We start from the raw sequence: 13816 nt of genomic DNA on the forward strand, positions 1-13816 counted from the left end.
ACACCCCCTACTGTCTACAATGTAGCAGACAAAGTAAAGTAAGAAACTAGAAAACTTTTGCCTGAATGTTTTCTTATATTTTATGAAGCCCCTAAGGGGATGTTGGACTCTCTCCCTATGGGATTTGGTTTGGGAGTGTGTTACTCACTTGCTTATATTTTGTCTCAGCAGCTGAAGTCCTCCATTCGGATCTCACAGAGAATGTTGCTGATCTTTTAAGGTTTTTGACAAACTAATTTATGTGCTTTCTCCCCGATTCCAGATCCTAAAAGTTTGGAAGGATCTAAAACTAAAGCCAGGTGACTTGTGGATTGTTAAGAGACATTTAAATATATCTGGGAAAAGTTTGGAGACTCAATACAGCATCTATTTCATGTACAGTTGTGCAACACTTGAAAGAAAAGTCACCCGGACCCACACCAGACACTGCAAAAATGACTAAATTAAAGAAATCTCTGTGTTTGATTTGTTTCCCTCTTGGAATCACAGTCTAGGGTACTTTTTATTCAAATACTTTAATTGTAAGTGATATATATATATATATATATATATATATATATATATATATATATATATATATGTATATATATAATGCGATTTGAAAAGTAGTTTAGTCATGTTGAAGTCATATTTGTCTTTTGTACGTCTTCCATTTTATGTAGAATTGTCTGTGTTAATTAAGCTAAAAGGCCATTCTGGCCAGTACTCTGTAAATATGTCTTATCAACCATTTGTTTTTCACAATGAAAAGTCATTTTGTAATGAAAAAGCTGCTCAGCTATTATATTCTCCACAATGGAGCTTGGGTGGTGGGCTACCTCCACCTAAGCGTGTGGAGGTTCCAGGTTAAAGGTGATAGCAGGTATGGTTAGTGATCAAAATATTGATCAAAAGAGAGGCGACTGTAATGGAAATTTGTAAGTTCTGTATATAATTGTATTCTATTTTGTATGTATTGCACTCTGCCCTGACTGTGCACACAACACTAATAATGTTTTCAGTAAATGTTTGCATTCTTTCGATTTCTGATTAGAATTAGCCTGCCTATGTAACGCCCCTTGTTACCATAGACGTACAATTGTAATATTAATGTGATACCTACGTAATCATGTGTATAAAAAAACCTTCAATTGCGTCATAATAAAGCAGAACAGTTATTTGGAAAGATGCAGAGTGTATCTTTTGTGTCTGTTCCCTACTGCAGTAGTTATAAATAATTTGGAACCACTAATCAATATGAGGCTAGGAGTTGCCTATCAACACATTTCCATGTCACCCATAAATAGCGCTTTCTTTTGGTGGTATTTGATCACCTCTGCGTTTTTTATTTTTTGCACTATAAACAAAAAAAAAGACAGACAATTGTGAAAAAAAAACAATGTTTTACTTTCTGCTATAATACATATCCCCAAAAAAATATAAAAAAAAAATGTATTCGTCAGTTTAGGCCGATATATATTCTTCTACATATTTTTGGTTTAAAAAAAAAAAATCGCAATAGACGTATATTGATTGGTTTGCGCAAAAGTTATCGCATCTACGGGATAGATTTAGAGACTTTTTATTGTTTTTACTGGTAATGGCGGCGATCTGCGATTTTTAACAGGATTGCGACATTGCGGTAGACAGATCTGACCCCAACAGACACTTTTTGGGGACCAGTGACGTTATTACATTGATCAGTGCTATAAAAATGCACTGATCAATGTAAAAATGACATTGGCAGGGAAGGGATTAAAACTAGGGGGACAATCAAGGGGTTAAGTGTGTTCCCTGTTCCCGACATGTCATTAGGCAGAATGGGGAATCGCCTTGTTTACATAGGCAGTTCCCCATTCTGCCTTAGTACACAACGATCGTGGGTCGGCTGCGGACATCGAGTCAGCGGGACCCGCGGGCGCGCTCCCGAGGCGCCGGCAGGTGCACGCGCACCCGCTATTCTCCTTGCCCGGACCAACGTACAAGTATGTCGGTTCGCAAAGGAAAGCTGACCTGCCACAGTAAATGTACGTGAGCTGGTCAGTGAGTAGTTAAAGAATATGTAAACCCAGTCACTAAAATCTCATATTAGCATGTTCAGGTACCTAACGTAATAGGGTGACCACGCTCCTCCCCATCTCCCTATTGGGCTCCTGCAATGTCCCCCTGTCACACAGGCATTCTGATGGAGACTACTAGTATGCATTTCAACACAGATTACAAAGCCATGGCCCATTATCACTTTTAGGCTAAGATCGCACAGGTGGCCCGCCTACAATGTGATATGTCACCCCCTCGGGTCTGTTCACAGGCTGCATTCAAGAGGCAGTGGTGTCACCTTCTGAACACCTGCAAACCGTCCCTCTCACACCACTGAAAAAAGTGATCCACTGTGGATCGATTTTCATGAGTTGGGGGGCAATACAGCCTGTGAAAGAGGCATTATGAAAATTCCATATAGCCATTGCTAGAGTATATGAAGACAAGAAGTGACTGCAAAGAGGCTGCAGGAGATCAGCAGCACTGAGATTCAACACGGGATATAAAAAAAAAGGTGAAAACAAGAATTTTTTTTTTTTTTTTAAAAAGAAAATCCAATTATTTTTTATTGCACAGCTGTTGTTGGTATATAAATACAGAGCATATGAACAGGTGACTCTATAATATTTATAGAAAACCTCTTCACTTACAATATCTGTTGCCTCATAAACCCCAGCCTGGCTTAATTTCATTTCGCTCATCATTTCCCAAACTATGAAAACGTGATTGGAGGATCAATTTACAGCTAATTGGCTCATCTTTCGGATTTCCACTCCGTCTACTAAGTCCGCTACTAGACGCCGCGCGTTCACCAGCCGATGTTCTGATATATAAAGTGCCGTGTAGCAGTCAATGATTATTAGCACAATTAAATTAAACACAGGAAATGTATTCAGAGCTTTTCTAGGGATATTTAAAAACCTAGCCTGGAAACCAGCCAGTCTCTGCTATAAAAAAAAAAAAAAATCGCAATGATTATGCAAACTATATGACAACGGCAAACGCCACATTAACGTTTTCATTTCACTTAATAAACTAAAAAAAAAAAAAAAAAAAAAAAAAAAAGACTTAGAGACTGTAATAGACTAAAGAAAAAAAGACTTAGAGACAGCAATAGACTAAAAAACAAAAAAAGACTTATGCCGCGTACACACGGTCGGACTTTTCGTCTACAAAAGTCCGACAGCCTGTCCGACAGACTTCCTGCGGACTTTCGGCGGACTTGCAGCAGACTTTCTAACGAACGGACTTGCCTACACACGACCACACAAAAGTCCGACGGATTCGTACGTGATGACGTACACCGGACTAAAATAAGGAAGTTCATAACCAGTAGCCAATAGCTGCCCTAGCGTGGGTTTTTGTCCGTCGGACTAGCATACAGACGAGCGGATTTCGGGGTCCGTCGTAGTTACGACGTAAAGATTTGAAGCATGTTTCAAATCTAAAGTCCGTCGGATTTGAGGCTGAAAAAGTCTGCTGAAAGTCTGGAGAAGCCCACACACGATCGGATTACCAGCCAGCTTTAGTCCGTCGGTGTCCGTTGGACTTTTGTAGACGAAAAGTCCGACCGTGTGTACCCGGCATAAGAGACTGTAATAGATTAAAAAAAAAAAAGCTTCTCATTCAAAAAGTGAGAGTTGTAAAGTAGTGATACGATATGTGATTATTACTATTATAAATAAATCTCATCCTGCACCTTCTACGCTGATCAGATGAGGCTGATGTGATCCGGCACAGCTCTCACAGGGGAAATCGAGCCATTCAAAAAATAGCTGCACGTAGCATTTGGTTAATGGCAGATATCAGCTCTAGACCCATTGTAGGCGATAGATTTGCTTGTGATAACCTGTATTTAATTAATGGCATTAAGAGCATCTACAGACATGCTTGGAGCGGTGCCACAAGATATGTCCATGCGGTCACAGCCTGTTTTACAGGCGTTTGACATTTTTTTTTTCTTTTTTTTTAAAGCCTATGTGCTCATGCACACATACACTATATTGTTGTAATGGCATCCCACTCTTATGCCCTGTACACATGATAGGATTTTCCGACGGAAAATGTGTGATAGGACCTTGTTGTCGGAAATTCCGACCGTGTGTGGGCTCCATCACACATTTTCCATCGGAATTTCCGACACACAAAGTTTGAGAGCAGGCTATAAAATTTTCCGACAACAAAATCTGTTGTCGGAAATTCCGATGCACAATGTGCGTACACAAATCCGATGCACAAAGTGCCACGCATGCTCAGAATAAATTAAGAGATGAAAGCTATTGGCCACTGCCCCGTTTATAGTCCCGACGTACGTGTTTTACGTCACCGCGTTCAGAACGATCGGAAATTCCGACAACTTTGTGTGACCGTGTGTATGCAAGACAAGTTTGAGCCAACATCCGTCGGAAAAAATCCATGGATTTTGTTGTCGGAATGTCCGATCAATGTCCGATCGTGTGTACAGGGCATTAGTCCGTAGGGTTCAATATTGAGTTTGCCCACCCTTTTCAGCTATAACAGCTTCAACTCTTCTGGGAAGGCTGTCCACAAGGTTTAGGAGTGTCTATGGGGATGTTTGACCATTCTTCCAGAAGAGAATTTATGAGGTCAGACACTGATGTGGATGAGAAGTCCTGGCTCGCAGTCTTTGCTCTAATTCATCCCAAAGGTGTTCTATCGGGTTGAGGACAGGTCATGGACCTTTTTTGTGCACTGGTGAATAGTCATGTTGGAACAGGAAGGGGCCATCCCCAAACTGTTCCCACAAAGTTGGGAATATTAAATGATCCAAAATTTCTTGGTATGCTGACGCCTTAAGAGTTCCCTTCACTGGGGTCAAGCCCAACCCCTGAAAAACAACCCCACACCATAATCCCCCCTCCACCAAATGATGTGCACAAAGCAAGGTCTTATTCATCCCAAAGGTGTTCTGTCGGGTTGAGGTCAGGACTCAGTGCAGGACAGTCAAGTTCCTCCACCCCAAACTGGCTCATCCATGTCTATATGGACCTTGCTTTGTGCACTGGTGCGCATCATTTGGTGGAGGGGGGATTATAGTGTGGGGTTGTTTTTCAGGGGTTGAACTTGGCCCCTTAGTTCCAGTGAACCGAACTCTTAAGGCGTCAGCACACCAAGACATTTTGGACAATTTCATGCTCCCAACTTTGTAGATACAGTTTGGGGATGGCCCCTTCCTGTTCCAACGTGACTGCCCACCAGTGCACAAAGCAAGGTCCATAAAGACATGGATGAGCGAGTTTGGGGTGGAGGAACATGACTGACCTGCACAGAGTCCTGACCTCAACCTGATAGAACACCTTTGGGATGAATTGAAGCGGTGACTGTGAGCCAGGCCTTCTCATCCAACATCAGTGCCTGACCTCACAAATGCGCTTCTGGAAGAATGGTCAAACATTCCCGTAGACACACTCCTAAACCTTGTGCACAGCCTTCCCAGAAGAGTTGAAGCTGTTATAGCTGCAAATGATGGGCCAACTCAATATTGATCCCTACGGACCAAGGCTGGGATGCCATTAAAGTTCATGTGTGTGTAAAGGCAGACGTCCCAATACTTTTGGTAATATAACATAGTTCTCAATGGAGCACAAGGGCCGTGACATCACTTTATTTGAAGTCAATGAATATTTCCATCAGCCTCTTAGCTGAAGACCCAAACATCAGTACAGACCTGACCCTGCAGGAGCCAGAGCGCTGCACCCGCAATCCACTGATCATGTTACAATGCTTTGCAGGCTCTAATACAAATTGATGATAAATGCACATTTTTTTTAGTAATCAATATTGGGTGCATTTATTGAATCATTTATTCGTTATTTAATTAGTTAGTTAGTTTGTTTATTTTGCAAAAGGTGGACTATGTCATTAAGGGGTTGTTCACGCGTGCTTGAATCTCTGAAGAGCGATCTACCTTTAGATCGCACTTCAGAGAGCATTTGCAAGGCAGTGAGCTGAGGCTGTCTTAACCCCTTGAACCCTGCACTAGAGCACCACGTTCACATACATGGCACACAGTTGCAGGGTGTTTGCAGAGTAGCCCCATTCACTTGAATAGGTCATGTTCGGCAGGTGCAAAGGGGGGGTGAAATTCCTGCCGAGAAGCAAGCATCTCTGCTGCGGCATGTGTGCAGCCCCAGCCGCTGTCTCTGCAGCTAAAGAGAGAAGGTTTGGGGGTGGTAAAAATACAACTTAACAGTGGAGTTTTACTGCCCCTCAATCGTAATGCCTTGTACACACGGTCGGACTTTCCGACGGAAAATGTACGATCGGATTTTGTTGACGGAAATTCCGAGCACGTGTGGGCTCCATCGGACTTTTTCCGTCGGAATTTCTGATCGTGTGTAGACAAATCCGACGCACAAAGTGCCACGCATGCTCAGAATAAATTACTAGACAAAAGCTATTGGCTACTGCCCCGTTTATAGTCCCGACGTACGTGTTTTACGTCACCGCGTTCAGAACGATCGGATTTTCCGACAACTTTGTGTGACCGTGTGTATGCAAGACAAGTTTGGGCCAAAATCCGTCGGAAAAAATCAGACGGATTTTGTCGTCGGAATGTCCGACCGTGTGTACGGGGCATTAGTGTGAACGAGCGCTACAGGGTGATAATTTGCTATTTTTAGGGGTTATGCTCAGTATTACAATACGTTGTGATTGGTCAAAAGTAAATAGCGCAATAACACAGTAAATAAAGCACATATAAAGCCCCTGGGATTGACCCCAATGTCCAACACGGCATGCTGGAACTTCTAGCTGCTAAAAGATTTAAATAGCTTCCTCTCTTCTTCCTCTTTTCTTTTTCCTTTATTTTTTTGCATTGTATATGTTTCAAGATAATGTTTGGAATTTTTTTTGAAATGCTGAAAATAATGATAAAAAAAAAAATATATATATATATAGCTTCCAGGGAAGCTTTGTTCCCGCGTTCCATGAAGGACGCCGTCCTAAGATCACAATCATAGCATGTTTACTACATTTAGAAAATCCATCTGTTTGAGCTGTAAATGCTCATTACATTATACGGTATCTACACGAACACGCAGGGTAAGGAAGGTTGCAGCAGTTGCTGTGTATTGAAACTGCGATATTTCCAGGAATACATAGGAACAGGTGCCGTCCCTGGAAATCAGCAGCCAATGGCAACTACACGTCTACAAACAGTCCAAAATTTGGCAGAAGATTTTTATAGACAACAAGGTCTCCTTCACCTCAGATTGCACATAAAAACACACACGTGTGTTGAAGCGTGTTGACATGCGTTTTTTTTTTTTTTACACGTTTTTTTCAAGGGTTAAAATACTAACATCCTTTTTTTGTATTCTGATAGGCGTGTTGCATTGCATTGACACATCTTGACATATTTTTTTTTTTTCTTACATTTTCCTCAACAGACACCAACACACTAGTGTAGTGAGAATGGGGCGCATCGTCAGTGACCGTTTTTAGAGCGTCCTTGCATGGAAGCTATATTGATGGATGCCACGCAGCTGAACGCACCTTGTGTGAACGGTTAAGGCTCCTTTCACATTAGCGCGTCTCCAAAGTCACACGATTTCCAGTGCAACTTTAAAGCACGCCTTTGATGTGACTTGTGGTGCTATTTTGATTCAACTTTACATACTATGGATCAAAGTCGCATAAAAGTAGTGCAGGCAGGGCCGGGGGGAAGGGGTGGGCAGAAGGGACAGCTGCTCTGGGCACAGCGCAGTGGCAGATGGTCCCCAATTCTTTGGGGGAAGCGGCAAAAAAACCTGATGACCCCCCCGCGCGCGCGCAGGAGACGGATGGTGGCGATCAGTGCCCCCCCCCACAGGAGATGGAAGGCGGCAATCAGTGCGCCCCCTGTAGGAGTCAGACGGCGGCGATCAGTGCGCCCCCTGTAGGAGTCAGACGGCGGCGATCAGTGCGCCCCCCGTGGGAGACGGATGGCGGCGATCAGTGCATCCCCCGCAGGAGACGAGCAGCGGCGATCAGTGCCCCCCACGGGAGATGGACGGGGGCCATCAGTGCGCCCCCTGTAGGAGTCGGACGTCGGCGATCAGTGCGCCCCCCACGGGAGACGGACAGCGCCGATCAGTGTGCCCCCCGCGGGAGACGGGCGGCGGCAATCAGTTTCCCCCCCCCAAGGGAGACGGAAGGTGGTGATCAGTGGCCTTACCTTAGGAGGCCAATGCTGCTCCTCGCTACAGTTTGCCGAGGGAAAAGCCGGGGCTGTTGCTTCTCCTCCTGGCCTAACAGGGGTTGCATCTCCTCCCGGCCAAACAGAAAGTGGGTCCTGAGACCCGATTGGCCAGGAGTCCTAAAACTTCCTGGCCAATCGGGTCTCAGGACCCACTTCCTGATTAGCCGGGAGGAGAAGCAGGAAGACATTAGCGAATATTCATTCGCTATTGTTACACAAGTGGGTGGGCTCAGGGCACAGTGCTCTGCGCCCCGAGCCCACCCTCTTTTGAAGCCAATTAAAGCCTCGGGCTCTAATCATGTGCTTAAAAAAAACCCCAGAAAAACATTGAAATCATGTATATTAGGGGACCGACACATGGATTAGGGGGGTGGCACCCCTGTGCCTCGGACGCTGCATGTATTGTAGGGATGGGGGCACGGCAAGTTCCTTCTACTGTAAGGCTGACAGGAGTAGTGACAGCGGCATCACTACTTTTGTCAGTCCAGCACTGGAAGCGGCATAGAGAAGAGGAGAGAGTCAGGAGGAGGTGCGGTGGGGTTGCCACCTTTTCTTCAAGCCAAACCCGAACACTAGCAGCCTGGGACACCTTTGGGTGCCCCAAGAAGAGTAGTAATGTGATGTACATAGCGTGCCATAGCAAACAGTGGCTGTGACCAAATTGCTATTGCTGACATCAATCATCACCCTGCATCCCAGCGATGCCAAAACTGCCCCCAGACAGCCACCCGCAGCTCCCAGAGGGCAACAGATTTGTGTGTGACTATCTTTCTTGGTTACTTTGGGAGCCACAGCCCAGTCTGAATAATGTGTCCGGGTTTCAGTCCACCTGATTCAAAACCCGAACTGTCCGGGTGAGTCCCGGACAGGTGGAAACCCTAAGGTGCGGGCTGTGCTCTCCCCCCCTCCTCCTCATAAACCCACACATAATGAAGGGGAGGAGGTGCAATTTCTCATCTTTACCCTGGGCACTGGATGATCTTGTCCCGGCACTGAAGGCGCCTTTACAAAGCCGCTGCAACTTTAAGTTGCAGTGATCTGAATGGGTGCCGTTGAAAAGAATGGTGCACGATTTGTCATGCGACTTTGATGTCCAAAGTCGCACGACAAATCACACATGTGTGAATACAATCTAATAGGAAAAACTTTGACACATTTGTTTAAGCAGCTAGATGTTTTTAAGACTGGTATTAAACCCACAAACAAAAAAATGTAACATATTGCACCATACATCTTTAGCCTAGGTTCACACTGGTATGCGGTGCAGGAAACCCCATGATCCGTGAGCGTTTCCCACACTGCATTCAAATCGCACTGCAGTGGGTGTCAGTGCAATCTTAACGACACCCCCAAACGCAGGTCGCAAACGTAGTGGCTTTGCCCACACCGGATCACATGGTACAAAACGACAATGTGATCCGGTTACAGTGCAGTTACAAAGTTGGAAGACTTTGGTGAGGATGCAGTGTGATTTGAGCCCGTTCTAAACGAATAGGCTCAAATCGCACAGCACAGATTTTTAGTTTCATAGTTAGTCTGGTTGAAAAAAGACACAAGTCCACCCAGTCCAATAGAAGGTAAAAAATAAATCATACAATCCCATATACATAATCCTATACCTACAGTTGTTGCAGAGGAAGGTGAAAAACCCCAGCAAAGCATCATCCAATTTGCTACAGCAGGGGAACAAATTCCTTCCCGAGAGGCAATCGGATATTCCTCTGATCAACTTTACCTACAAAATGTCAGTACCCAGTTCTATTATGTACATTTAGGAAAAGATCTAGGTCTTTCCTAAAGCAATCTACTGAGCTGTCCAGAACCACCTCTGGAGGGAGTCTATTCCACATTTTCACAGCTCTTACTGTGAAGAAACCTTTCCGTATATGGAGAATACATTTCCTTTCCTCCAGACATAAAGAGTGCCCCGTGTCCTCTGTGATGACTTTAAAGTGAATAACTCAACATCAAGTTCACTATATGGACCCCTTATATATTTATATATGTTGATCATATCCCCCCTTAATCACTTCTTCTTAAGATTTGCATGTGATTTGTACAGGAAAGTGGTGCGGTTCCTGTACCATTCATATGCGATTCATAGTGTGAACCTAGGCTTAAATGTGATGGCTGTACTGGAGGTTTTTTTTCTTCCCTTTATTCACCTGATGATCCAGCCAGTAACACACTACTTGTCCTAGGACAGTGATGGCGAACCTTGGCACCCCAGATGTTTTGGAACTACATTTCCCATGATGCTCATGCACTCTGCAGTGTAGTTGACTATCATGGGAAATGTAGTTCCAAAACATCTGGGGTGCCAAGGTTCACCATCACTGCCCTAGGGTGTCTCCACTCTGGATGAAGGAGCAACCTTTGGAGAGCAGCACTGTCAGTCTGGGGAGAGGGTTGTGTTAGATTATCAGATTTTGATGGACGTGACAAACAAATAAAGCCACTTTTTTTTTAATGGAATTTTTTATTGTTTTTGAAGAAATGACAAAATAATATAATCAAACAGAAAGTAATATAATAAAATAATAAAATTACAAAGGAGAAGCTATAATAAGCAATCTGATGGTACAAGTACCACTATAAGTTCCTTTTAATGTTTCAAAAGATTTGGGAACCAAAATATTATCTGATTTTGTAGATATTACAATGTTTGGTCTCGAAGCATGGAAGAATAGTGTACTAAGGTAATGGACCATAGTATTAGGATTGCATTAGTAAGGCATTTATAGCAGAATGCTCATAAGAGCCACATAAAAAAAAAACATAAAATAAGCGAGAAAAACAATCAAAATAAATCAAAATCAAATAAATCCAAGTAAGTCTAGTTTGCCCAGGAGAAAAGGAAACACAAGAGTCGCTTTCATTTCAATCTGTAGTAGTTTTTCTTTTTTTTTTTTTTTGCCTTTTGAGATAAAGATTTTAGATAAATAAATAAAAGGTGATCAATGTAAGCACCCCTGTCAGTGGTAAATGGTTAGCCTCAATCCTCTAACTGCCACTTTTGCTGGGCAGCTTGGTCTGTTAACCCCTTGGCGCTGGCTTCACGCAAATATGTGGGATCTCAGGCCCCTGGTCCTTAGTGCCAAGCGGGCCGCATATTTGCGTTAACTGCCCCCAATATAACTTGTGCCAAGAACGCGCACGCTGCGCACTCCCGGAACAGTTACCGTCTCTTTACCGAAAGATCAAGGAGCGATCGGGAGCTTTCGGACCACGTCAACACCATGATTGGCTGTGATCTTAAGCCGCGCCTCGCCTCCCGGTGTCATAAAACTCTTAAAGGGCCAAGAGGCGCCGGTGCCAAGAGGTTAAATGCTTCAGCCCCGGAAGATTTTACCCCCTTCCTGACCAGAGCACTTTTTGCAATTCGGCACTGCGTCGCTTTAGCTGACAATTGCGCTTCCACTGACATGACAGCGATCACTGCTCCCGATGACAGGGAGCAGTGATCTCTTGTCATGTCACAAGGCAGAACAGGGAAATGCCTGGTATACATAGGCACTTCCCCGTTCTGCTGCCCCAGTGACACGATCGCCGGGAGCCCTACGTGCACGGTCACGCTGAACATGGCGGGCGCGTTCGCGCTCCATAGCCCTGCCAATTAAAGGTGACATACAGGTGCCTTGTTTACGTAGGCACTTCCCCGTTCTGCGGCTCCGTGACACGATCGATGGGAGCCCTGCGGGCACGGTCACATTGTACGTGGCAGGCGCGTGCGTGCCTGCTAGCCCCGCCGATTAAAGGGGACGTACAGGTATGCCCATTTGCCCACCGCTGCCATTGTGGCGACGTATATCGGTGTGCAGTGGTCAGCAAGTGGTTAAAGGAAGTTGAAAAAGAACAGACTTACTGGCTGAACTAAAGACTAAAAAAAACACAAAAAAAACTAATGCAGTCACCACATTTAAGAAATGGTAAGATACAAGATAATACATCTGTGTTTTTGAGTGTAATACTGCTTTAAACCATTCTTCCCACCACCAGCCAATATCTGCCTATAAATCCATCCTCTGGACTGCATTGAGAGAGTCCAATATTCTGATGGGTTTTCTGGCCATTGATGGAGGATTTTTCATGCCAACTGAATATTCTTAACAAAAGGAAGTTCCAAAACCTTGTAGCATTGGATAACAGGGATCAGTAAAGGGAATATATATGCAGATGTGTACCCAACCTATAAGATGGATTATAGGCACACACAAGCGTAAGAATAGGTATTGTTTAAAAAAAAAAAAGTGACAGTTATCTTCAGGTGAGTCCAATGAGATTTGAGAATGACAGTCACACGGATGAAATAAAGATCTTAACTTTAGATCTTTATGAATTGAGCCTAACATCTTTTATGTGTATAAAGGTACAGATTTCACAAAACATCATCAGCACATCCCATCCATCCATCCATTCAATGATGTCTGTGGCTACCGTAAAGTAAACCTGTAAGCCCTGCATTATAAAAACTGCCATTGCTGCCTTGTATTCAACAGGTTCAGTCTCTGGCATCACCATCCTGATCCTGGCACTGACCTGCAACAAGCGTGCAAGAATGGCAGTACAGACTTCACTGGTCGCATGCTTGTTCCAGGTCAAGATGACCACGCCAAACCCTTTTAAATCTGAGTCAGCAATGGCAATGACTATATTCATCTCTCCTTTAAGTCGGACACAGCGGTTCGCTGGCACTTGTAGTCCACCGATAGCCGGAGGACCAACCGCATTCTCTGCCTAGAGTCTAAAAACAGAGCAACAAGGCACTTACGTGTGGTAGTATCCATGGTGCAGCACAGATTTATCCGCCCCATCCTCCGCTTCCATTAACAGGTAGTCCTGGCTCTCATTCCTTAGAGCTGTGATGGGACAGTTATTATTCCTGGGCACAGAAGGCTCGCACTGGCTCATGGTAACTCCAATAATCCTTTGCTGCAAGTCTTGCACAGGGCAGGCAGGTCAAGGCACCTGTCAGTGAATGAGATTCCCCAGGCAGGGAGGCAGCTTCATGGGTAGAGGATGGAAGGATGCTCCGCACATCAGGAGCACACAGCCAATTACTGCTCCTTCTTCAACAGCCTGCATGCTTTTTATTGCTGCTCTGCTCCCCCAGCTATGGTACTCTCTGTCATCACACGCCCCCTAGTGGCACACAGCAGAATGCAGCCTGGACAAGTCCGCTCTTATTGATCTCAGATCTCTTTCATTTAAATACATTAGGCTGGGAAAAGAAATCATTTTTTAGTATTCATTTGTGGCTCGGTCATTTAAAGGACTGTAATAAATGACTGTTTAAAAGCATTGGTCTATGCTATAGCTTCTTGGTTTTATCAGAATTGCATTGTACTAAAATGATTACTGTAATTATGGATAGCTGCTCCTTTATAGATTCAGCTAAAAAATATACATTTGGATAGTTTTTTTTTTTACGAGTAGGGAAAGAATAGCATTTTTTTTTTTTGAAGATATAAAATAAAGTTAGTGAATAAGATTTAAAATATTTACATTTTGGAAAACCTGAGAATAGACAAAATTAAAAACAAATAAACGTCTGTAAAAACACCACAATGATGTGAAACCGAGAAGAAGACAATT

General features: G+C 43.9%; 1 protein-coding gene across 2 annotated transcripts in view; it reads right to left on the reverse strand.

The window, feature by feature from the left end:
- TRPC6 (transient receptor potential cation channel subfamily C member 6) overlaps window positions 1-13337 on the reverse strand; it is a 348949-nt gene extending 335612 nt beyond the window's left edge. For both annotated transcript variants that reach the window (XM_073613057.1, XM_073613056.1), the window contains exon 1: window positions 12993-13337. In XM_073613057.1, coding sequence (XP_073469158.1) covers window positions 12993-13132 — 140 coding nt within the window. In that variant the 5' untranslated portion in view covers window positions 13133-13337. The remainder of the gene's footprint in view (window positions 1-12992) is intronic.
- Between the last annotated feature and the right edge of the window lie 479 nt (window positions 13338-13816).

This window comes from Aquarana catesbeiana, linkage group LG02, assembly GCF_042186555.1.
Source record: "Aquarana catesbeiana isolate 2022-GZ linkage group LG02, ASM4218655v1, whole genome shotgun sequence".
Classification (NCBI taxonomy): domain Eukaryota; kingdom Metazoa; phylum Chordata; class Amphibia; order Anura; family Ranidae; genus Aquarana; species Aquarana catesbeiana.